Source organism: Grammomys surdaster, unplaced genomic scaffold (assembly GCF_004785775.1).
Source record: "Grammomys surdaster isolate TR1022 unplaced genomic scaffold, NIH_TR_1.0 126131, whole genome shotgun sequence".
Taxonomy (NCBI): Eukaryota; Metazoa; Chordata; class Mammalia; order Rodentia; family Muridae; genus Grammomys; species Grammomys surdaster.
In genome coordinates, this window is record NW_021620939.1 from 6,627,585 (window position 1) to 6,649,542 (window position 21,958).

A 21,958-nucleotide genomic window follows, 5' to 3' on the forward strand; every position below is an offset into this window, starting at 1 on the left:
CTCCAGACTAGTGCTTCTTTGCCTGGGCTAGACCAGACCCGCCCTAGGCACCTCGTGTCGCTTCAGCCTGGCCGCACCCTCTTGCCAGTCCCTAGATGGGGGAGGGTAGAAGCCGGATAAGGCGGGACCCTGAGAGCAGGCTGTGGGCCGGAAAGAAGCCAAGGTCACGTGATCTCAGCACCATCCAGTTAAAAGAAGGTGCTGGACTCTGATTGCGCTAGTACGGATTCTACTTTCTCCAAGATGTGTGCTGCTCGGCTCTCCGCGGCGGCACAGTCCACCGTGTATGCCTTCTCCGCGCGCCCGCTAGCGGGCGGGGAGCCTGTGAGCCTGGGCTCCCTGCGGGGCAAGGTGCTGCTCATTGAGAATGTCGCGTCTCTCTGAGGCACCACGACCCGGGACTACACCGAGATGAACGATCTGCAGAATCGACTGGGGCCTCGTGGCTTGGTGGTGCTCGGCTTCCCGTGCAATCAGTTTGGACATCAGGTACGTGAGGTGGGATGGGTGGCCTTGGGCTCCAGGCTCCCAGGAGCCGGACACCGCTTACTTTCTTTTCCTCTGGTACTACAGTTGGAATTCAGGCCTATTCTCGGGTATCCAAGAAGGGCAACTTCCTGGTGACTTGTCGGGAAACTTCTGGTTCGCAGTTAGAAAGTCCATTCTTTCCGAAATCCTAGCCTATAAATGCCTGTCTTCCCTAGGAGAATGGCAAGAATGAAGAGATTCTGAATTCCCTCAAGTATGTCCGACCCGGTGGTGGGTTCGAGCCCAACTTTACATTGTTTGAGAAGTGCGAAGTGAATGGTGAGAAGGCTCACCCGCTCTTTACCTTCCTGCGGAATGCCTTGCCAGCACCCAGTGACGATCCCACTGCGCTCATGACCGACCCCAAGTACATCATTTGGTCTCCGGTGTGCCGCAACGACATTGCCTGGAACTTTGAAAAGTTCCTGGTGGGCCCCGACGGTGTTCCGGTGCGCAGGTACAGCCGCCGCTTTCGCACCATCGACATCGAACCTGATATAGAAACCCTGCTGTCCCGGCAGCCTAGCAACCCCTAAGGCAGTCCTGGTATCTGGGCTTGGTGATCACTGGCTGCACTCTGGGGGGCGATTCTTCCATGATGGTGTTTCCTCTAAATTTGCATGGAGAAACATCTGATTTCCCAGGAAAATCCCCTCAGATGGGCGCTAGTCTGCTCCATTCCCGATCCTTTTCCGCCTTTCACCACTAAGAATAAAGTGCTGAATGTCAAAGAACTGTTTGTGTGTCCTGTGTCAATGTCATCAATGTCACCTTTTGGATAGCCTCATTGTCAGGGATAAGTAATTTAGTCCTCGAGTCTAAACTTCCTTTTTGACCGCACCTTAATCCTTTTCTTTCTCCCTGTCCCAAGACATGCTTAAGGGTAATCCAGACTCCCTGTTACGGCAGAGCCCTTACTCCAGAAAGAGGAAGACAGTAGGCGAGGGCCAACCGCCTAACAGTTAAGGCCACCCTAACTCCAAACATGGACTTCTTCCTTCTGAGTTTTGCCGGATGAGGAACTGACTGTGTGCCCCTGTTCACATAAGATTCTAGAATCTTTGCCCACAGACAGACGCCTGCAGCACTGACACCGTGTTACCAGCTTCTCTTTGTTTTGCTGTATGAATCCACACTGCTACCCCAGTGCCTTAAGTTATGCTGGGTGTCGGTAGATTCCAAGTGAAAAGGTGGTAGGCAGGCCTGTAGGATGTGGCAGTGGGGGAGGAGGATTTGAGAACAACCTGGGCCTATTTGAGGCAGAAAAAATAACTGGAAAACCTTGCAGAGTTTACACTCTGAACTGGAGTGCAATTGCACATTTGAGCCTAGAGTAGGACATATCTTAAAGACCAGCTGCTGCTGCTGCTTGGTCCCCACCCCTTAAATATCTCAAGACACACCTGGAGCTGTTTCACAGCCTCCCAGAGACTCTGCAGTAACTAAGTTCAGTTTTTTCCCTAGAAACATGAACCCAGAGACATGTGAATAATATGAAGCAATCTAGAGTTTGGACCAGAGGCCATTGCCATCCTGCACGTGTGCCTGATGGGTGACTTTAAGGGCCTCTTATTCAACCAACTCGGAAACACATCCCCTGGTTCTAAACAAGAGTATATATGTGCATGCAGTTAGGTCGGGAGGAAATTTACCTCCTCACCACCTCACAGATACAATGTAATGTTTTTATCACTGAACCATATCCACAGCCCTCTTTGTTGTCTTAAGACTGTAGCCCAAGGTGACCCCCAACTCCCAGCGATTCTGGCCCTGTCTCCTGACTACTAGATTACTGACTGCCACCATGTCTGGCTAGCCTGTAATAACATCCTCCTACCTTCACCAATTGCTGGTATAGGTGAGAGCCACTCTGTCCCCTGATATAGTTTACTTTTGCTTCTTTCGGACACCAGGTCTGTCCTTAGACTCCTAATCCACTTGCCTGCCCATTTCCTAAGTGCTGGAATTATGGACATGTACCACTAAGTATACACAAAAACATACACATTTTTTCCCTTTTTTTTTTTTTAGACAGTTTCATTATGTAGCCCTGACTGACCTAGAATTCATTGAATATAGATCAGTCTGGCCTTGAACTCACAGATCTGCCTTCCTCTGCCTCTGCCTCTTGAGTGCTGAGATTAAGGGAAACTTCAAAGCAAATTTTTTAAACATGTTCTAATGTTTCTAATATGCTTAATCTTAATATGTTTTTAATTTATGTTCTACATAAAGTAGCCCTCCAAAGCTACTTAACTGCGAAGTCTGCTGTTAGTGGCCTCTTGTCCAGACCGAAGAGGCTTTCCACTCAGCTCTCTCCATACCCATCCGTGATCAGTGTACTAAACCAGCCTCTGGTTAAGACTGGGAACCCAGAATATTGCAGACTTCAGCCTCTTCCCTCAGGCTGTGTGGTGACTCACTCTCCCTCATTCAGTTTTTCCCTCTTGGGCTGCCAGGAATGAGAAGTTCTAAGCTCCTAACATGGAGGATCTTGGGTGGGGAGCATTCCTCCTCAGACTCCAGGCACCAGCCTCACTCAAAGGAAAATTTTCCAATCCTGTCTTCAGAAACAGTTAGAATAATGCCTATTTCTAGTTCAGTATTTTCATACACACGCACACACACACTCCACAGAAACAGTCAACCCTGTAACTGCTTCTGGCTCTGCCCTGTGCACACCAAACCTCTTGGTTCAGCAGTTCAAACAAGTGAGACTCAAATTCGTTGAGCTCTTCAAGGGCCTGACCTCTGTCAACATGACTGTAGGGTACTGTTTGTTTTGGTAACTTGCACTAGGTCATAGACCTTCTGAGAAGCCAGTGTGCCCCGTGGTTACTTAACTAGGTTCAAAACCCTCCATTTTAGCAAAAGTGTTGTTTCTGTTTATTTGTTACAATGATGTAAAATGAGGTCAGATACTCTGGTACAATTAACCCTTGATCAGACTGCTTCATTCTCTCCTAATGGAGTTCCCCAAACAATGATTTACCACTTTGGTAAAAATTAGCTTCCCATTTTCTGTTAGTTCTGAGGACATGCCTTACTTCCTTAAAACTACCATAAATGGTGTAGATGAAACCACTAAAAACGGAAGAGGAAGCTGCTGCCCTCTGATTAGGTTCTCAGCAGTGGCTTTCTTCCTCCACAAAAAACAAGAGTAATGGTAATGATTTGTAACTCATAACATTTTTTTTTTTTTTGGTTTTTTTTTTCGAGACAGGGTTTCTCTGTGTAGCCCTGGCTGACCTGGAACTCACTCTGTAGACCAGGCTGGCCTCGAACTCAGAAATCCGCCTGCCTCTGCCTCCCAAGTGCTGGGATTAAAGGCGTGCGCCACCAACGCCCGGCTAACTCATAACATTTTTAAAGTCTTTCATTCTGTGGTGTCAGAGTTAGAGTCCAGGACTTCAGACATATTAGGCAAGTACTCTACCACAGAGCTAAATCCCAGGCTCTTATTGATTTATTTAAAAAAAAAAAACCACTTTGTTTTTGTTCTTTAAAAAAGGGTCTCATTTTTAGCACAGGCTAGCCTTAATGTAGCTCAGGATGAACTTGAATCTGAAGCTCAGTCTAGCCTTGAACTTTTGATCCTTTTAGCTTTCTGAGTACCAGGTATCACAGGCCCAGTTCTAACATTCTCAAAGCACTGTATTTTTTATTTTTAAGTAGGACCTATTGTCAGTTGTGGTTTTGCACACTTTTAAGCCCAAGATTCTGGAGGTAGGGGCAGGCAGCTCTCTGAGTTCAAGGTCAGCCTGGTTTACAGAACAAGTACCAGGACAGTCAGGGCTACGTACAAAAACATTGTCTTGAAGAAGCCAAAAAAAAAAAATTATGTGTATGAGATTTATTTTGTTTTTCTTTTATTTTTAATGTGTATGAGTGTTTTGCCTGAATGTACAAGCATGCCTGGCGTCTATGGAGATCAGAAGATGGTTTTGGATCCCTTGGAAGTGTAGCTATACACAGTTGTGAGCCCAGGTCATCCTCAAAAACAAGTGCTTTCTCTTAATCCCAGCACTTGGGAGGCAGAGGCAGGCAGATTTCTGAGTTCGAGGCCAGCCTGGTCTACAGAGTGAATTCCAAGACAGCCAGGGCTATGCAAAGAAACCCTGTCTTGAAAATCCAAAAAAAAAAAGAATGGATCTCTTGTAACTCGAATCTTTCTTTGCACCTTTAACTCCTGACCCTCCTGCCTCTACTTCAGCAATAGTAACATTACGGGCTACATTGTCTATCTTTTTTTTTCATTTTGTTGTTACATTTTGTTCATCTATTAAGTGTGTGAAGGTGAGAGGGCAAGAGGCAGTTTTCTCTCTCCACCTGTGGGCTTCAGGGGTCAAGCTCACCCCTGGGTTTGCAGCAGGCACCTTTACTTGCTGAACTATCTCATTGTTCTTCCCCTTAAACTGCATTTAAATGCAGTCACTGTGTGTGTTTGTGTGTGAAGGTCAGAGGACATCTCTTTGGAGTTGACCCTCTCCCTCCACCTATGAGTTCCCGAGATGGATCAATGGAGCAGGTCACCAAGCTTGGCAGTAGATGAGCTACTATCTTTTTCTTTTTTTCTTTTTTTTCCCTTTATCTTTTTCTAGGTCTTACAATACAGCCACTGGTCTGGAATTTGAGATCCCCTAGTCTCAACTTCCCTAGGGTGGGTGGGCTTGTGGACTGGCCTGGGGTAGCACTCTTAGCTTCAAGTCTGTTTCAGTACTCCTTTAACTCTTCCCAAAGTCTCCGCTATAACTTTAAGACAGATGTCCCACTGAGATCAAATTAGCTAAAACAAAAACAAAAACAAAACAAAAACAAAAACAAAAAAACAAAAACAGTCTTCTCAAATGACCTACCCTACCTTCACTAGACAGTTCCCCCTCCACCTCACCAGCACTAATCTGTTACTTCCCCCTAAAGCTACAGTAATCAGGTCCTAATGGATCTATGGCCTGCGTGCATCTCTGTGCTGTTAAACACCCTCAGGTCTTTTACCTCTGTCCAAACCTCCAATGACTGCCTGCGGTTAAGTCAGTAGTCCCGCGGGCTTCCTTTCCACTTCAGACCTCCTTACCCTCTGTGAACACTCAGAGGTCAGCCCTGTGGCCTAATCACCACTCTGACCATGAATTGCATATTTCAGAAAAATTCCCTCATTTCTTCAGATTTATGCTTCTTCCAACAGTTTGAAAGTCTTCTTTTTACATTGTCTGGCAGGCCTACAGCTTTGATTTATACTTATTTTTTTAAATGAGTTATTGATTTATGTATATGAATACACCATTGCTCTCTTCAGACACATCAGAAGAGGGCATCAGACCCTATTACAGATGGTTGTAAGCCATCATGTGGTTGCTGGGAATTGAACTTAGGATCTCTGGAAGAGCAGTCTGTGCTCTTCAACACTGAGCCATCTCTTCAGTCCTGGTTTACAGTCTTTAATGACTTTTTATCACAGCTTCCCACTGTTGTGGTCTATGAAAATATGAAAGACCTTTTTTGTTTGTTTGTTTGTTTGCTTGTTTGTTTTGACACTTTAAATTTTTTTCCTTTTAAGATTTATTTTTCACCAGGCAGTGGTGGCACACGCCTTTGATCCCAGCACTTGGGAGGCAGAGGCAGGTGGATTTCTGAGTTCAAGGCTAGCCTGGTCTACAGAGTGAGTTCCAGGACAGCCAGGGCTATACAGAGAAACCCTGTCTTGAAAAACAAAAACAAACAAACAGACAAAAAAAAAGATTTATTTTTCATTCATGTGTGCATCTGCTACCTCTGTTAGGTACCTATGGAGGCCAGAAGAGGGCATCAGATACTTTAGAGGTAGTTGTGAGATGTCTGACTTAGGCACTGGAAATCAGGGTCCTTCAGAAGGGCAAAGCATTCTTTATCCTGAGCCATCTTTCCATTCCTTGTTTTGAGACAAGGTCTGCAGTACAGGAGAACAGGTCCCAAGAACATGGGGCCTGAGGAGCTCTTTCTCTGGAAAACTCCACTGAGGTAAAATGAGATCCTTGACTATACCATAGGGAAACATTTCAAGACAAATCAGAATAAAAGCAAAGTTAGCTAATTTACTAAGGATTCACAAAGAGTGGCTGAAGAGATGGCTTCTGGTTAACAGTATACCATTCTCGACGAGAACTCAAGAATGGTTCCTAGCATCCATCTCAGGCAGTTCACAATCTCCTGTAACTCTAGTTCTAGAGAGCACATTCTCAACCAATGGGCCACAGGAGTTATATATCAGACATCCTGTATATCAGATATTTACATTACAATTTGCAACAGTAGCAAAGTTACATTTGTGAAGTAGCTACAAAATAATTTTATGGCCGGGCAGTGGTGGCACACGCCTTTAATCCCAGCGCTTGGGAGGCAGAGGCAGGTGGATTTCTGAGTTTGAGAGTTCGAGGCTAGCCTGGTCTACAGAGTGAGTTCCAGGACAGCCAGGGCTACACAGAGAAATCCTGTCTCAAAAAACCAAACCAAAAAAAAAAATTTATGGTAGGGGGTCACTACAACCTGAGGAACTGTATTAAAGGGTCACAGCATAAGGAAGGTTGAGAACCACTGCTCTAGAGGATACAATGCCCTCTGGCCTTGAGGGTACTTGCATACCTGCATACTGGTAGTGCACATACATTTATGCAGGGCACACAAACATATACGCATAAAGTAAATTATCTTTTTTTTAAAAAAAGAATCGGTATTATAATACATTATAGGAAGGTGAGGGAATTGAGGTTTTGTTTGTTTTGTTTTAGTTTTTTAGGACACCTAAGAACCAAGGGTTTGCATATGCTTGCCTATCTCCCAAGAAACTGCCTTACTTGCTTTACTGTTAAGAACTGGATTTGCCTGAAAAGACTCACCAGTTGCCTGGACATCTCCATAGATGGATTTTTCCTTCAGAAAAACCGTGCTTTTAAACCTGTTCGAGAACAAGGTTTTCAGTATGCGAAATCTTTTTCTTTTCTTCTCCTGAAGACAGGATTTCTTTTTTTTTTTTTTTTTTTTTTTTTTGGTTTTTTTCCGAGACAGGGTTTCTCTGTGTAGCCCGGGCTGTCCTGGAACTCACTCTGTAGACCAGGCTAGCCTCGAACTCTCGAACTCAGAAATCCGCCTGCCTCTGCCTCCCAAGTGCTGGGATTAAAGGCGTGCGCCACCACCGCCCGGCGACAGGATTTCTTGTATCCTTGGCTGTCCTAAAATTCTCTCTGTAGACCAGGCTGGCCTCTAAATCTAGAAACAATCTAGAAACAGCTGTATGTTGGAAGCCTAGTATGGCATCTCATACTTGTGGTCCCAGCTGAGGCAGGAAGATCATACATGTTTGAAAGTGTGAAGTGCTGTCCTGTCTTTAAAAAGAAAAAGTATTCTTTAAAAATATATTCATTAAAAAGAAAAAATTTCAGAGATCTGGCCACCTCTGCCTCCTGAGTGCTGGATTAAAAGAATGTGCCATCACCGCCCAACAGAACACGGAATCATTTTTCCAGGAAAAAATTAAAATGCCTGGACCTCATTCCTATCTCTATTGGCTTCGGTGGTTGCTACTCTCTCCTTGACCTGGAGAGCTGACAGGATACAAAGTTTTTAAAGACAATTTTGTTTTTTGAGTCTATTTATGACTGTTTATTTTTATTTTCTTGGAGGCATATGCAGGGTGGTATTATTTTTTTGGGGGGATTAATGCCTTTAATCCCAGCATTCTGGAGAAAAGGGCAGATGGGTCTAAATTCGAGACTAGCCTAGATTACATAAGCAGCTCCAGGAGAGCCAGCTAGAAGAAACTGTCTCAAACAAACAACAAATTCCACTACTGTGTGTTTGGCAAACGCGTGCTACAGTGCCTGTGTCGGGAACAAAGGACAACTTTAGGGAATCAACTTTCTTCTTCCACCTTTATATGGGTTCTGGGGATCAAACCCGGTTGTTACCCACGGAGCCCTTGTTTGAGACAATTGTTAAATGGCTGGATCACACCAGACAGTCCAGATCTAATGTGTCTGTGTGCACCTGGCTACAGGGGCTGCCGAGGCATAAACTCAATCTCGTATTTAGGCAGTCTGGCTGAAAGCGCAATGGAACCGAGCAGAAACAAGAAAAGCAAGCGGCAGGATTTTTGGCATCAGGATAACCCCACAGGCCAGGACACAGCTAGTGCCAGAGGGGTCGAGGGCCGGCCAGATGTCAGACCTCTGGAGGTGGCAGGGGCCGCTCTGACGCGGGTGGATGTGGCCGCCGCCTCTGGGCGTCCAGCCCTCTTCCATCCGCTTCAGCTCCAGGGGACAGCGCGTGGGGGCGGGGAGGAGAGGCGGAAGCCGACGGCCGTGCCGGGCGCGCGCACGTGCGTGGTTACGTGCGTGCGTGGGCGCGGCCCATAGCACGCCGTGCGCTAGGCGGATGTCCGGGCCGGCTGGGCCGGGGCGGCGGACGAGATGGCGGAAGGCCGGGGCAGCCGTGAGCGACCGGATGTGGAGACCCAGAAGACGGAGCTCGGAGCCTTGATGGGAACCACGCTCCAACGTGGGGCGCAGTGGTGAGCGTCCGCCCTGCCCTCCCACCGCGCAGAGCGTCAGGCCGGCTCGCTGGCTCTCAGGCCGGACCCCTTTTCTCAGTTTTAGGTAGAGGCGGGCCGGGGGCGGTGCCTGGAGTCTCGAAAGAGTGGCTTGACAGCGGCCGCTGATGAAAGAAACTCCGGGATCAGCTGGGGGACAGCGCTGACAGGTCTGGGGTTTGTCTTGGTCCGTTCGGATTCACAAGAGTCTAGGGCCGGCGGGGACAAGGGGTGTAGAATATAGAAAAGGGGGAGTGCTCGGGTCGGCGGGAGCGGGAAGGTGGGAAAGCACTTAACCACCCCAGATTTGAGCGCTTGATGATGACCTTGGTGGGAGAAGTGTCCACACCTTACAGACCTCGGTTCCATAACAATTAAAACCTGGGTAGCAGTTTGTGGCTTCTGACGTTCAGGAGGTAGAGAGAGTATCAGAAGTAGATACTTTGTAACTTGTAAACTTCGGAACAGAATTCAAGGCCAGAAACTGAGTAAATGTTGAACCAGTTGTCAGATGGTCAGAACAATTGTAGCAGTAGTTAGATCTAGGAGTGGGAAGGGAGGGGAGCTTGAATCCTGGAGCAAAATAGAAGATCGAAAGTTACAAGATTTGGCCAGGCAAGGTTGGCATATGCTTCACTGTTTTGCAGGAGCAGAGAGTGGAGGATTGCTGCAGTTTCAGGGCTGGTCTCTTGTCCAGTGAGCATGACTCTTCAAAAAAAAAAAAAGTTCCAGGTTTATTAGAGCAGATTCAAATATGAGGCGTCTTAACAGATTGTTTACTAGAAGGGATAGCACTCTCCGTGGTGGAGAAATGCCTGGGTGGTGCTCTTGTGTAGGAATCAAATACTAGGTTAGGTTTTCCATTGATTATGACCAATATGAGTACTGAAGAAGAGAATAGGAATTATGTGTTTGGGGGTGCAGCTTAGGTATAGTTTTATGATGTTTAAATCGAGCCAGCAAAAGTCCACATAGATGAGAGAGGTACTTTAGAAATTTTTCTGCACAGGGATGACACATAAAGAGTACTCAGCTTGGTGTAGTGTGGATGCCTTGTAGTCTTAGTCCTGGAGAGGGGTATTGCTGCCAAGTTTCAGGGCCAGCCTGAGTGACATAGTAAAAGCCTTATCTCAGAAAAAAAAAATTGGTGGTGGGTAATGCAATTAATAACTTAGTAGACATAATTTTACTTCTAGAAAGAGTACGTTTTAAACGATTGCTCATGGCCTGGAGAGACTTCTCAGCAGTTAAGAACTAGTTAGTTAAGTTAGATTGTTGTTGGAGAACGTGAGTTTGAGGTCCAGCACTCATGTTGGCTCTCTCTCGGTCGGCTATAACTCGTGCTCCAGGGGTTACCAACTCCTCTGACCTCTGTGGGCACTTGGAGTCATGCTCACACTCAAGCACATAACTAAAGCATAATTAAAAATAAAATCCCAGCCCAGGAGTGGTGGCGCACATCTTTAGTCCCAGTGCTTGGGAGGCAGAGGCAGGTGGATCTCTGAGTTTGATGCCAGCCTGGTCTACAGAGCTAGTCCAGGACAGCCAGAGAAACCATGTCTTGAAAAACCAAAATAAATAAAATCCTAACTAGGCATAGTGTCATACAGCTTTAATCCCAGCATCTGAGAGGCATACACGGGTGGATCTCTGTGAGTTCAAGGCTATCCTGGGCTACATACTGAGACTCCCTCCCATCTCAAAAGTTAAGTTTTGAAATTCTTTCAGAAATCATTTATGTTTTTGTTTAGAGTTTTGTTTGTTTGTTTGGTTGGTTTTTTGTTTGTTTGGTTGGTTGGTTGGTTGGTTTTTTGTTTTTTGTTTTTTTCCCAGACAAGGTCTCCCTGTGTGGCTCCTGCTGGTTTGGAACTTGAACTGTTTGCCAGGCTGGCCTCAGACTTGCAAACCCTCTGGCCTCCTGTGTGCTGGGATTACAGATAGTGATAGCACAGCTGACTTTATGTTATATGTGTGTGTCTTGAGTGTGTACGGCACACCCTGTGCGTACAGGTGCCTGTGCAGAATAGAAGAGGATGGTGGACTTCCTGGAGCTAGAGCTGTGCATATCATACATAGGTGCTGGGAACCAAACTTGAGTCCTTTGGAAGAGCACCAAACTCTGTTAACCTCTGAATTATCTTTCCAGTCCCTTGTTTATTTTTTTCAGACAGGGTCTTATTAGGTAACCTTGGCTTGGCTGGTAGACCAGGCTGGACTGGAACTCACAGAGATACAAGTTTTTATGCCCCCCTGAGTGCTGGGATCCAAACTCGTGTGCCAGCATGTGTAACTTTGTTTTGTCTTTTACAGATACGGTCTTTTGTAGCCCAAGCTGACCTTAAACTTACGGTGTAGTTGAGACTGACCTTTTTGCCTTGACCTCCCAGACACTGGAATCACAGATATGGGTCACCACAAGCTTCCTTTACGTACTCTCTTGCTAGTCATTTCTCTTAGTAAATACCTGGCCTAGGTTAGGCCCTCTCTGCCATGTGGGGATGACGTCTGTTCTTCATATCAAGAGTGTGGTTTTAGCAGGACAGTGGTGGCGCACGCTTTTAATCTCAGCACTCGGGAGGCAGAGGCCGGCGGATCTCCGAGTTTGAGGTTAGCCTGGTCTGCAGAGCAAGTTCTAGGACAGCCAGGGCTATACAGAGAAACCCTGTCTTGAACCCCCACCCCCCACCCCCGAAATGTGATTTTAGTGAGAACTGCATAGTACCTTGGTGAAAAGGCCATAGAAGCTTAAGGTGAGTGTCTAGAGAAAAAAAATAAAGGAGAGCTGCGAAACATCAAGCTTCGGCTTTTTAAAAGTGTATTTATCTGTTTAGCTATATTTTATGTGGAACTGTTGTTTCTTCCTAGGTATCTTATTGACAGCCGGTGGTTCAAGCAGTGGAAGAAATATGTGGGCTTTGATAGCTGGGACATGTACAATGTGGGGGAGCATAATCTGTTTCCTGGACCGATTGACAACTCTGGACTCTTCTCAGGTGGAGTATCCTCAAGTTTTCTAGCTGTAGTTCTCACGGGCCAGTCAGAGGGTGTGTGTCTCTTTGCCATGGTCATCATGAGCATGTAACTTTCTTAAGGTGAAGACACAGAAGCATTCATTTACCTCTGTAGTAGACATCTTTGCAGATTATTAGGAGAAGTTAAGTAGTAATTTTGCCCTAATTTTAGTGTTACTGTTCTGTTGCTGTGAAGAGACACTATGACCAAGACAACTTATAAAAGAAGCCATTTAATTGGGGGTTTTCTTACAGTTTCACAGAGTTAGTTCAGGATCACCATGGTGGAGAGAGTATGGTACCAGGCAGGTGGGTGTGGTACTAAGAAGTAGCTGAGAGGTTTGCATCCTGATCAGCAGGAAGAGAGAGAGAGAGACAGAGACAGAGAGAAAGAGACAAACAGGGCTAGGTGAGGGCTTTTGAAACCTCAAGACCACCCTTGACTGACACATCTCCTTCTCCTTCCCAAACAGTACTACCATTGGGACCACAGATTCAAACATGCAGCTTATACGGCCCACCCTCATTCAGACTGCCACATTTTGTAGCATATTAATGCTTTTTCACGTTTTTATTTTTACTGTCTGTGTGCATGATGTATGGTGAGTGTGATGTGTGTGTGCCAGTGAGGAGCGGTGTGTATGTCAAGGCTATGGTGAGTGTGATGTGTGCGTGCCAGTGAGGAGCGGTGTGTATGTCAAGGCTAAAGTAGAGCTTTATGCAGTTGGTTCTCAAAAGACATCTTTCCTGTCCACTTTGCCATTTTTTCCTTTCTTTCCAATTGTGTGTATGCATGTGTATCTGTGAATGAGCTATGCATGTGTATGCATGTGTATGCATGTGTATCTGTGAATGAGCTATGCATGTGTATGCATGTGTATGCATGTGTATCTGTGAATGAGCTATGCATGTTGATGTAGTTTCTGAGGCTCCAAAAGGGAATTTTGAATCCCCTGGAATGACAGTGGATTGTGTGCTGCTCAGTGGAGATGCTTAGAGCTGTCGTTGTCCTCTGCAAGAGCAGGAAGTGCTCTGCATTACAGAACTGCCTCTCTGGCCCTTAAGTTTTCTTTTTCTTTTTTAGGTTTTGGATTTGTATGTAAACATGAAGAAGAAATTAAATTGTACCTGTAGTCTGAAAATTGGGAAGCATGCCTCCCTGCTTTTCTTTCATTGCTGTAGATCAAATTTAGTATTCTAAGCAAGTAGTATCCAGTAATTGATCTGGGTGTTGATGTTGTTTTTTCTGTTTTGTTTTTTTGTTTTTATTTTTGAGAAAAGGGTCTTTCTACATAGCCCTGGTTTGTCCATGAACTGACTATATAGGCCAGACTGGCCTTGAACACAAGAGATCTGCCTACTTCTGCCTCCCCAGTGCTGGGATTAAAGGTATATGCCACTACACTTAGCTGTGCCCACAAATTTTTGGTACCCGTGAAGTAGGACAAATTGTATGTATATTAAAAGTCATCAAACATCTCGACTGACTGTATTTATCATAGGTACAGCGTAAGGAGAGGTAGACCTTCAGTAGTGTGACCTTGGCACTTTGCTGTTAAGTGTGTTAGCAGAAGTGATGGATGGTCTGTTTCTGTGACTGCATGGAGAGACAGCATGGCTAGCTTTTCCAGATGATTTCTTTCTCACCTCTGTCCAGAATCTGTCGCAGGCAGGCAGGCAGAAAATCTATTCATACATTTACTATATTCCTGTGTGGTTGTCTGTGGTTGTGTATGCGAGTGTGCTCATGAGTGTTCTCTGGTGTATATGTGGTGTGCATGTGGAGGTCAGAGTGTAGTTGATGGGAAGTGGTTCTTTCTCTTACCTTGTGGGATCTACCATCCAGGGACAACTCATGTCCTCAGGCTTGGCAGTAAAGGCTGTTACCTGTGGAACCATCTCTCCGGCTCCCTGGGTTTCTGTTGTTTGATTTTGCTCAGGTGGTGTCTTCTTGTGTTGCCTTAGCTGGCCTTGCACTTGAGTTAATCCTCCTGCAGTTCCCTCCTTTGCACGGGAGTTACAGGAGTATGCCATTACGACTATATTCTTATTTTATAGATAGAGTTTTGCTGTGTTCTCTGGCTGGCTTCAAACTTGCTATGTAGCCTCCCAAGTTATGAAATTAAAGTCTTGTGCCAGTGATTCTGGCTTTCATGTTTTTAATTAATTTTATATTTTTTTTTAGGTTAAAAATGTGTATGTTTCAGAGTGAGTTCCAGGACAGCCAGGACTATACAGAGAAACCCTGTCTCGAAAAAACCAAAAAAAAAAAAAAAAAAAAAAAATGTGTATGTTTGTGTGTGAGACAGGGCAAGTGTGTGCATGGCATAGTACAGGGTGTGGATTTAAGGACAATGTCTCTCTTCTACAATGTGGTTTCTGGGGATCAAACTCAGGTAGTTATGCTTGGTGGCGAGTGTCATTACCTGCTGAGCTGTCTCACCAGCTCTTTGTTTCTTGTCAATGCAGGATCTTAATTAAGGATCTAAGGTTGGCTCTACCACCGTGCCTGGCTCCCCGGCCCCCCCCCCCCTTTTTTTTTTTTTTTTTCAATTTTCTTCTTGAGACAAGATGCTACTATGTAGACCTGGCTCTGGTTTGGAACTCAACAGAGATGGACCTGCCTCTACCCCCTGAGTGTTGGGATCAAGAGTGTGTGCTATCACACCTGGCTCCTATTTTTTTTTTTTTTTAAATGTCATCTGCCTTGGGTTACATCTGAGTTGCACCTTCATGGGTACTTTCCTGGCTACACTGGTCTGAGAACTGACTTCTGTCACCCTCAGATGGATGTTGATAAACCTGCTTAGCAGGCTGGCAGGTGATGAGTCTTCTTGGATCTTCTGCTGAGCGTGTTTCATATGTCTTTGTGAAGGGTGTAAAATGGATGTTTAACATGTTACATATTTAGTTTTCATTCTGTGCAGTGTCCATGAGAACTCTGACTTGGAATGTTTAATACCAAGAGTGGTTAGGTATTAGGGGCTTGCAGCCTAGTGGTGGGGTGTGTGGACTGACATGCCTGTAGCTTTTGGCTTGATCCATACAGAAAGTAATCAGATAAGGAGGGCTGTAGATGCTGCTCGGAGACGGAGCACTTGCCAGAGTGTGCAGGCCTTGGGTTTGATCATACAACTGCAGACCAGAAGTAAGTTCACTCAGAATGCTTCTGGGAAGGCATACGCGCCTTTGATCTCAGCATTTGCGAGGATGGGGCTGGAGAACTGTCGTAAGTTCATACTGCCTGGGCTATATACTGTTTATTTCAAGCCGGCCTGGGATGCACAGAGAGACCTTGTTTCAAAACACTACAGTGCTGAGATAACCCAGTGGGTGAAAACACTTGGTGTGTAGATCTGACAACCTGAATTCAATCCCAGGAGCCCACATAAAGGAGGAAGGAGAGCACTGCCCCAAGAGCTGTCCTCCAACTGCCACCTGTGCCCTGTGGGATGAGCGACCCTCCCATCCCCCATAGAAATAATGAGTAAAATTTAAACACCCCCTAAATACAAAAAGACTAAGTACATTGTTAACTGAGGTCATCGGGATACAGAACAGCGGCAGACTCTTTGCCTGGCATGCTTGATACCCTAGGTTTATTCCCAGTCTCTGAAAAAAATAAACCAACAACAATAGCAGACCCGGGCCCCCCCGCGGGGGGGAGGGGCTATTGAATCACTCTTAGTAAAACAAACTTGTGTTGTGGAGACCTGTTATAGAATCTCATCACGTCATGCCCATGTCCATCTGATGCCGTATCCTGTCCCCCCACCCTGTTTTTTTTCTGCCATGCTGGGAATCGAACTGAGGGCTGTGGGCATGATTGCTTGGTAAGAAAATACCCTCCAGCCCTCAGTGCCTCATTCATTTGCCTTCTTAGTAAATGTTTCATGTGTAGATGGGGTCTGAGTTCAAGCACTATCAATAGGATTGTTATAAGTATTCATAATTATTAACCATTGTACTGTCCCCCCCTCAACCCCCGGCGCACACACACACACACACAGTCTTCCTGTGTAGCCTAGGGTGGCTTTGAACTATATGTAGCTTAGGATGGTCTCAGTCTGCCTGAATGCTGGGATACCTGGCTTTTGGTTTTCTTTTTTCTTGGAGAGAGACCTGAACGTTGAAGTAGAGCCTTGCTTGTGAGGAAATTGCTCTGCCAGTGAGCTACAGCCCAGCCTATGCCTGCATTGGCTTTTATCTCCGTGTTTACTAATTGTTGCTAAACCCTTGTTTAATTCCTGCAATGTGTTTTTTGTTTGTTTGGTTTTTTGTTTGTTTGGTTTTTTGTTTTTCTTTCTTTCTTTCTTTTTGATTTTTCTCGACAGGATTTCTCTGTGTAGCCCTGGCTGTCCTGGAATTCACTCTGTACACCAGGCTGGCCTTGAACTTAGAAATCCACTTGCCTCTGCCTCCCAAGTGCCAGGATTAAGGGAGTGCGTCACCACTTTTTTGTTTGTTTGTTTGTTTCTTGAGATAGGGTTTCTTTCTCTACCTTTGGGTATTTGGCTGTCCTGAAACTCTGTTGGTGGACCAGAGTGACTTCAAACTCATAAAATCCACCTGTCTCCCTAATGCTGGGACTAAAGGCACATACCACCTCTGTATAGCTTGCAATGTTTTAGTGTTCTCCCCCCCTCAATACCAGCCCAGGCTTTTGTTTTGTTTTGTTTTGTTTTGTTTTGTTTTGTTTGTTTTTTGTTTTTTTTTTTTTGGTTTTTTCGAGACAGGGTTTCTCTGTGTGTAGCCCAGGGTGTCCTGGAACTCACTCTGTAGACCAGGCTAGCCTCGAACTCTCGAACTCAGAGATCCGTCTGCCTCCCAAGTGCTGGGATTAAAGGCATGCGCCACCACCGCCTGGCCCAGCCCAGGCTTATAATTAGCCATTTTATGTTAATTGTAGAACCTCGAAGCATTTAGAAAATGCAAATTAAAAGTTTTCTTATTAGATAGTCAGTGGCCAAATACCTTTAATCCCAGCGTTCCTGAGGAAGAGACAGGCAGATCTCTTGAGTTCTAAGCCAGCTGTTGAGCAAGTTCCAGGACAGCCAGAACTACACAGAGAAACCCTGTCTAGGAAAAAAAAAAATGCCAAACAAAAAACTATTCTTATTGAACTCAAGTTCATGGATTTGGCAGCAAGTACCTTTACCTGCTGAACCATCTCCCCAGCCCACTTTCCCTCCTGTCTCCTTCCTGTCATCTCAGCACTCGGGGAAGTGGAGGCAGGAATATCAGAAATGAAGGGTCATCCTTAGCTGTGTAGAAATCAGGGTCACTCCTAAAAACAGACAACAAAGATGAGAAGTGGACGAGTAGGCCCCGGGATCTGGGAGGAGTTGGGGAACAGCAAAAAATATGGCTAAAATATAGCTCAATAAGTTTTATTTTAGAATTACTTTTTGACCCCCTTGAGAGAGTCTCACTATGTAGCCTAGGCTCCTACGTAGTCCAGGTCAACCCCAAATTCACAAAAATCCACCTGTCTGTCTCCCAAGTCCTCAGATTAAAGGGGTACACCATCATGTCTACCTTCAATAAATTTGACTTTAAAAGAAAAAAATGAACAAAGAGGTCCCTTTCCTCTCCATCCTTCCTTCTTACTCTTTTTGAGATAGAGCCTGGCTGACCTTAAAGTTTGGGGCTTAACCAATTCTCCCTTAGCTTCCTGAGTAGCTGAGATGTGTTATAAGGATGGACCACAGACTCCAGCTCACTTTTCTTCCTAATTACAGAAGAGATACAAGTCCCTAAATAGAACAGGACTCGGGCTAGAGTGGACAGGTCTGCTTTGTGCTTTGCGTGTGGACAGTGTCGGTGTTTGGGATATTGTGCTTGCTCCTGTTGGGTCTTTTCTTGTGAAAAATATGTAAGACTCTTATTCCAAAAAAACAAAAAACTTACGGGGAAATGAGATATGTACTAATTTCCTTTTTCAGATCCTGAGAGTCAGACCTTGAAGGAACACTTAATCGATGAGCTGGACTATGTGTTGGTCCCAACTGAAGCTTGGAATAAATTGCTAAACTGGTATGGCTGTGTGGAAGGCCAGCAGCCTATTGTCAGAAAAGTGAGTTCACAAGTGTTACACCTGCTGAGTTCTCCTTGGGCACACTTGACTTCTCTTATTTCCTGGGAGGAGGAATATAGTTAAGTGGTTGAAAAGAAGCAGTTAAAACTTTGTTTTGTTTTGTCCTTGTTTTGAGACAGGGTTTTTCTGTGTATCCCTTACTGTCCTGGAACTTCCTATGTAGACCAGACCGGCCTCAAACTCAGAGCCTCTTCTCCCCAAGTGCTGAGATTAAAGGTGTCCCACTATGCCAGGCTTGAGACCTTGCTTTTGTTTCCTGAGACAGGATCTCTGGTCCATCCAGGTTGGTCTTGTACTGGTTATCTCCTGCCTCTTAAGTGTTGGAATTCTGGTCCAAGAGACTATTTCTAGTTCTCTCTAGGAATTGAAGTATTTGTAAGTAATTCAGGATGTTCCTACGTAGCCTCCAATACAAGAGCTGCCTGATAGTTTAGGATGTCCATAGTACTTGGAGCCCAACACTTCAGTTGGGCTGTGTGGACATAAACTAATACATTCTACCTCTTCCTTTTCCCAGGACTAGGAATGATCCTGGGACCCCATAGATGCTAAGTGTCCTAGCACTGAGCTATGTCTCCAGCCCTCTTTTTTTCTTTGAGATGGTGTCTTATTGAGTTATCCAGGCTAAATTTGAACTCACTTATAGCTCAGGGAGACCTAGAACTGCCACAGTTCAGCCTTTTCATTGAGGCCCCTGGATGCTGAGAGAACTAGTGTGAGCCACCATGCTTACCTAACAACTATGCCAAAGCCATTTCCCCTATGCTCATGAGGCTGATTGTACTGCTGAGTAGTCAGAAAGTAGGTGTTTGTGTGCATAGAAGAATGTCTCAAGTTCTCACACTCTGAGACACACACTTTGAAAAACACAGCCTTTGGTGGAAAGAACTCATGCGATCACTGCCTTGTCTCTCAGTTATTAGGTTTTCTTACTAAAGAGGAATCATAAAAGTCCATTTGTGGCTGCTAATACCTAGATAATACATACGTTTTCATGTTGCTGGGTTGTATGTTCTCCTTAGTAGGGCAGAGCTTCATCCTTGTGTCTGTGTGTCTCTGTCTCTGTGTGTGTGTGTGTGTATGTGTGTGTGTCTCTGTCTCTCTGTCTCTGTCTCTCCTCCTCTCTCTCTCTCTCTCTCTCTCTCTCTCTCTCTCTCTCTCTCTGTTTTGCTTTGTTTTGTTTGTATTTCAAGACAGGGTTTCTCTGTGTAGTCCTGGCTGTCCTGCAACTCAGTGTATAAACCACACTAGCCTCAAACTCAGGATCCTCCTGCCTCTGCTTCCTGAGCACTAGGACTAAAGGTATAGGGCACTATTGTCTGGTAAGAGCTGCATTCTTTTATTTATTTAATTTTTATTTTTTAAGATTTATTTATTATTTATTTATTTATTTATTTATTTTATGTATGCGAGTACAATGTCACTCAGATCTCATTTTAGATGATTGTGAGTCACCATGTGCTTGCTGGGAATTGAACTCAGAATGTTTGGAAGAGCAGTCATTGTTCTTGTTTTGTTTTTCGAGACAGTGTTTCTCTGTGTAGCCCTGGCTGTCCTGGAACTCACTCTGTAGACCATGCTGGCCTCTAACTCAGAAATCCACCTGCCTCTGCCTCCCAAGTGCTGGGATTAAAGGTGTGCACCACCACCGCCCGGCCAGTCAGTGTTCTTAACCACTGAGCCATCTCTCCAGCCCTCAAGAGCTGCATTCTTAAGGAGTCATTATTTCAAATCAGAATCACCACCACTACCAACTTACCTCCTCCCTTTTAAAAAATTTCCCTCCCTGGCAACGGGCAAAGAGGCACCTTGTTGGTGGTGTTGCTCTTATGTCAGTCAGGGCCAGAGCAGATGACAGTCCTTTGTTTAGCTTAATGCCTGGCTTGGTAGCCAAAGCTGTTTCATGCCTAGGGCACATTAAAAAAAAAAAAACAAAAAAAAAAAACAAAAGAAAAACTTTTCATGTTGTCTAGGATGGCTTCAAACTCACTGTGTCGCTCAGGCTGAACTCCTTAGCCTTCTGCCTCAGTGTCCCTTCAGTTGAGTAGTCTTGTGTCGCCATGCAAGGCTTCAGAACCTTTTTTTTTTTTTTTTTTTTTTTTTTTTGCCAGTTTGAAACCCTTGGGAGTGTTAAGGAACAAGTGTTATACAGCCTTCTTTAGAGGTCTATAAGTGCTGTCAGTATAGTCATGTAAACATTCTGCTGAGGTTTGACAGACTACAAGGCCAAAGCAAGAGTCTTCTGTTCAAAGCTGACCTTGCTGACTTTCTGAGACCTGTCTGGTAGGGCCTGGTACATCCACACAGCTCTCTCTGGGTCCCTGGAGATGTACGTGGTCCTTCATTATAGCAGGGAGACATGGTAACTCCTGGGGATGTACTGATGAATTAAGCCTATACTCTGGAAAAATGAATAAAAATTAGTTCTTAGATCAAATGTGGGGATGCATTGCCTTTATTTCTAGCACTTGGAAGAGGTAGAGTTCTTTGATTTAAAGACCAGTTTAGTCTACATAGTAAGTTCCAAGCCAGTCTACATAGTGAGACCTTGTCTCAAAAACAAACAATTCCTGACAGAAAGTTTTCCTCAGAGGTTTTAGCTTTCTGTTGCTCAGCCATGTTGCTTCCAGGACTATCCAGGTGTCCACCACAGCTCCTTCACCCTTGCCTCTTTTTGCTTATAGGTTGTGGAGCATGGCCTGTTTGTCAAGCACTGCAAAGTGGAAGTGTATTTGCTGGAACTGAAGCTCTGTGAGAACAGTGACCCCACCAATGTGCTAAGTTGCCATTTTAGCAAAGCAGACACCATTGGTAAGCAGCTGGCAGGGTTCTGGGTGTCTGGTGAAAGGGTTACAGGGCACTGTAGTTGATGAGAGGGAAGCTGTGCGGCTCCTTACCTCCTGTTACTCAGCTGTGTTCGACAGTCCTGACTTTGAAGTCTTCCTGAGGGAATTTTTATGAAGAATCAGACCTGAAAACTGTATTCTAAGAGGCAGGCGGATTTCTGAGTTCGAGGCCAGCCTGGTCTACAGAGTGAGTTCCAGGACAGCCAGGGCTACACAGAGAAACCCTGTCTTCAAAAACCAAAAACCAAAAAAAAAAAAAAAAAAAAAAAAAACCTGTATTCTATAGAACAGAACTTGGGCAAGCAAAATGGCCAGAAAAGTAGTTCAAGCAGGCTAGAACTCAGTATATAGCCATGCAGAACCTTGTATTCCTGATCCTCCTGTCTCCACCTCCTAAGTGCCTGTTTTATGTGATGCTGGGGATTCCATTCATAGTCTCAGAATGAAAATAAACAAAAAAATAATAAAACAAAAAACGTTTACTACTTGAGTTGGGTCTGGTGTCTAACACCTGTAATCCCAACACTTGGAATGCAGAGGCAGGAGGTTCTGCTAGGAGTTTAAGGCCAGTGTGAGAGCCTATTTCAAAGAGATGGCTCAATGTGTAAGGGCCTGCTGTTCAGGCATGAGGAACTGAGTTCAGATCCTTAGCACTCAGGTAAGAAATCCAGGTGTGGGATGTGAGATGAGCTGGTGGATCCCTGAAGCTCATTGGTCAGCGTTCCCAGGTAAACCAATGAGCTTTCAGATCCACAGAGAGATCCTGTCTCAGAAAATAAAAGTGATGGAAAGATACCTCTGGTCCCCACAGCACACACCCGTACACATACTTATGCCTATACCAACACTAACAAGTCACATACCATACACCGAAGACGGAAGAGTGGCTGAAGAGATGGTTCAGTGATTAAGAGCC

At 45.1% G+C, this 21,958-nt stretch overlaps 2 protein-coding genes and 1 non-coding gene across 5 annotated transcripts in view; all 3 read left to right on the forward strand.

The window, feature by feature from the left end:
* The first annotated feature begins 220 nt into the window (after positions 1 to 220).
* Positions 221 to 1,262, forward strand: Gpx1 (glutathione peroxidase 1). Its single transcript, XM_028756776.1, has 2 exons — positions 221 to 489; positions 705 to 1,262. Exons 1-2 carry the CDS (start codon positions 244 to 246, stop codon positions 1,062 to 1,064), a joined length of 606 nt encoding a protein of 201 aa, XP_028612609.1. The 5' UTR covers positions 221 to 243; the 3' UTR covers positions 1,065 to 1,262.
* Positions 1,263 to 8,882: 7,620 nt separating this feature from the next.
* The window catches only part of Usp4 (ubiquitin specific peptidase 4), a 43,786-nt gene continuing 30,710 nt past the window's right edge, over positions 8,883 to 21,958 (forward strand). For 2 of the 3 annotated variants that reach the window (XM_028756622.1, XM_028756623.1), the window contains exons 1-4: positions 8,883 to 9,070; positions 11,954 to 12,081; positions 18,045 to 18,175; positions 20,881 to 21,007. In XM_028756622.1, the coding sequence (XP_028612455.1) occupies positions 8,970 to 9,070; positions 11,954 to 12,081; positions 18,045 to 18,175; positions 20,881 to 21,007 (487 nt within the window). In that variant the 5' untranslated portion in view covers positions 8,883 to 8,969. Of the gene's footprint in view, positions 9,071 to 9,141; positions 9,259 to 11,953; positions 12,082 to 18,044; positions 18,176 to 20,880; positions 21,008 to 21,958 lie in introns of those variants that run through there. The other variant, XM_028756624.1, reaches the window with a different exon arrangement.
* Positions 19,978 to 20,116, forward strand: LOC114612016. The gene has a single exon (XR_003709923.1). It is a non-coding gene; the product is annotated as a small nucleolar RNA SNORA48 (small nucleolar RNA).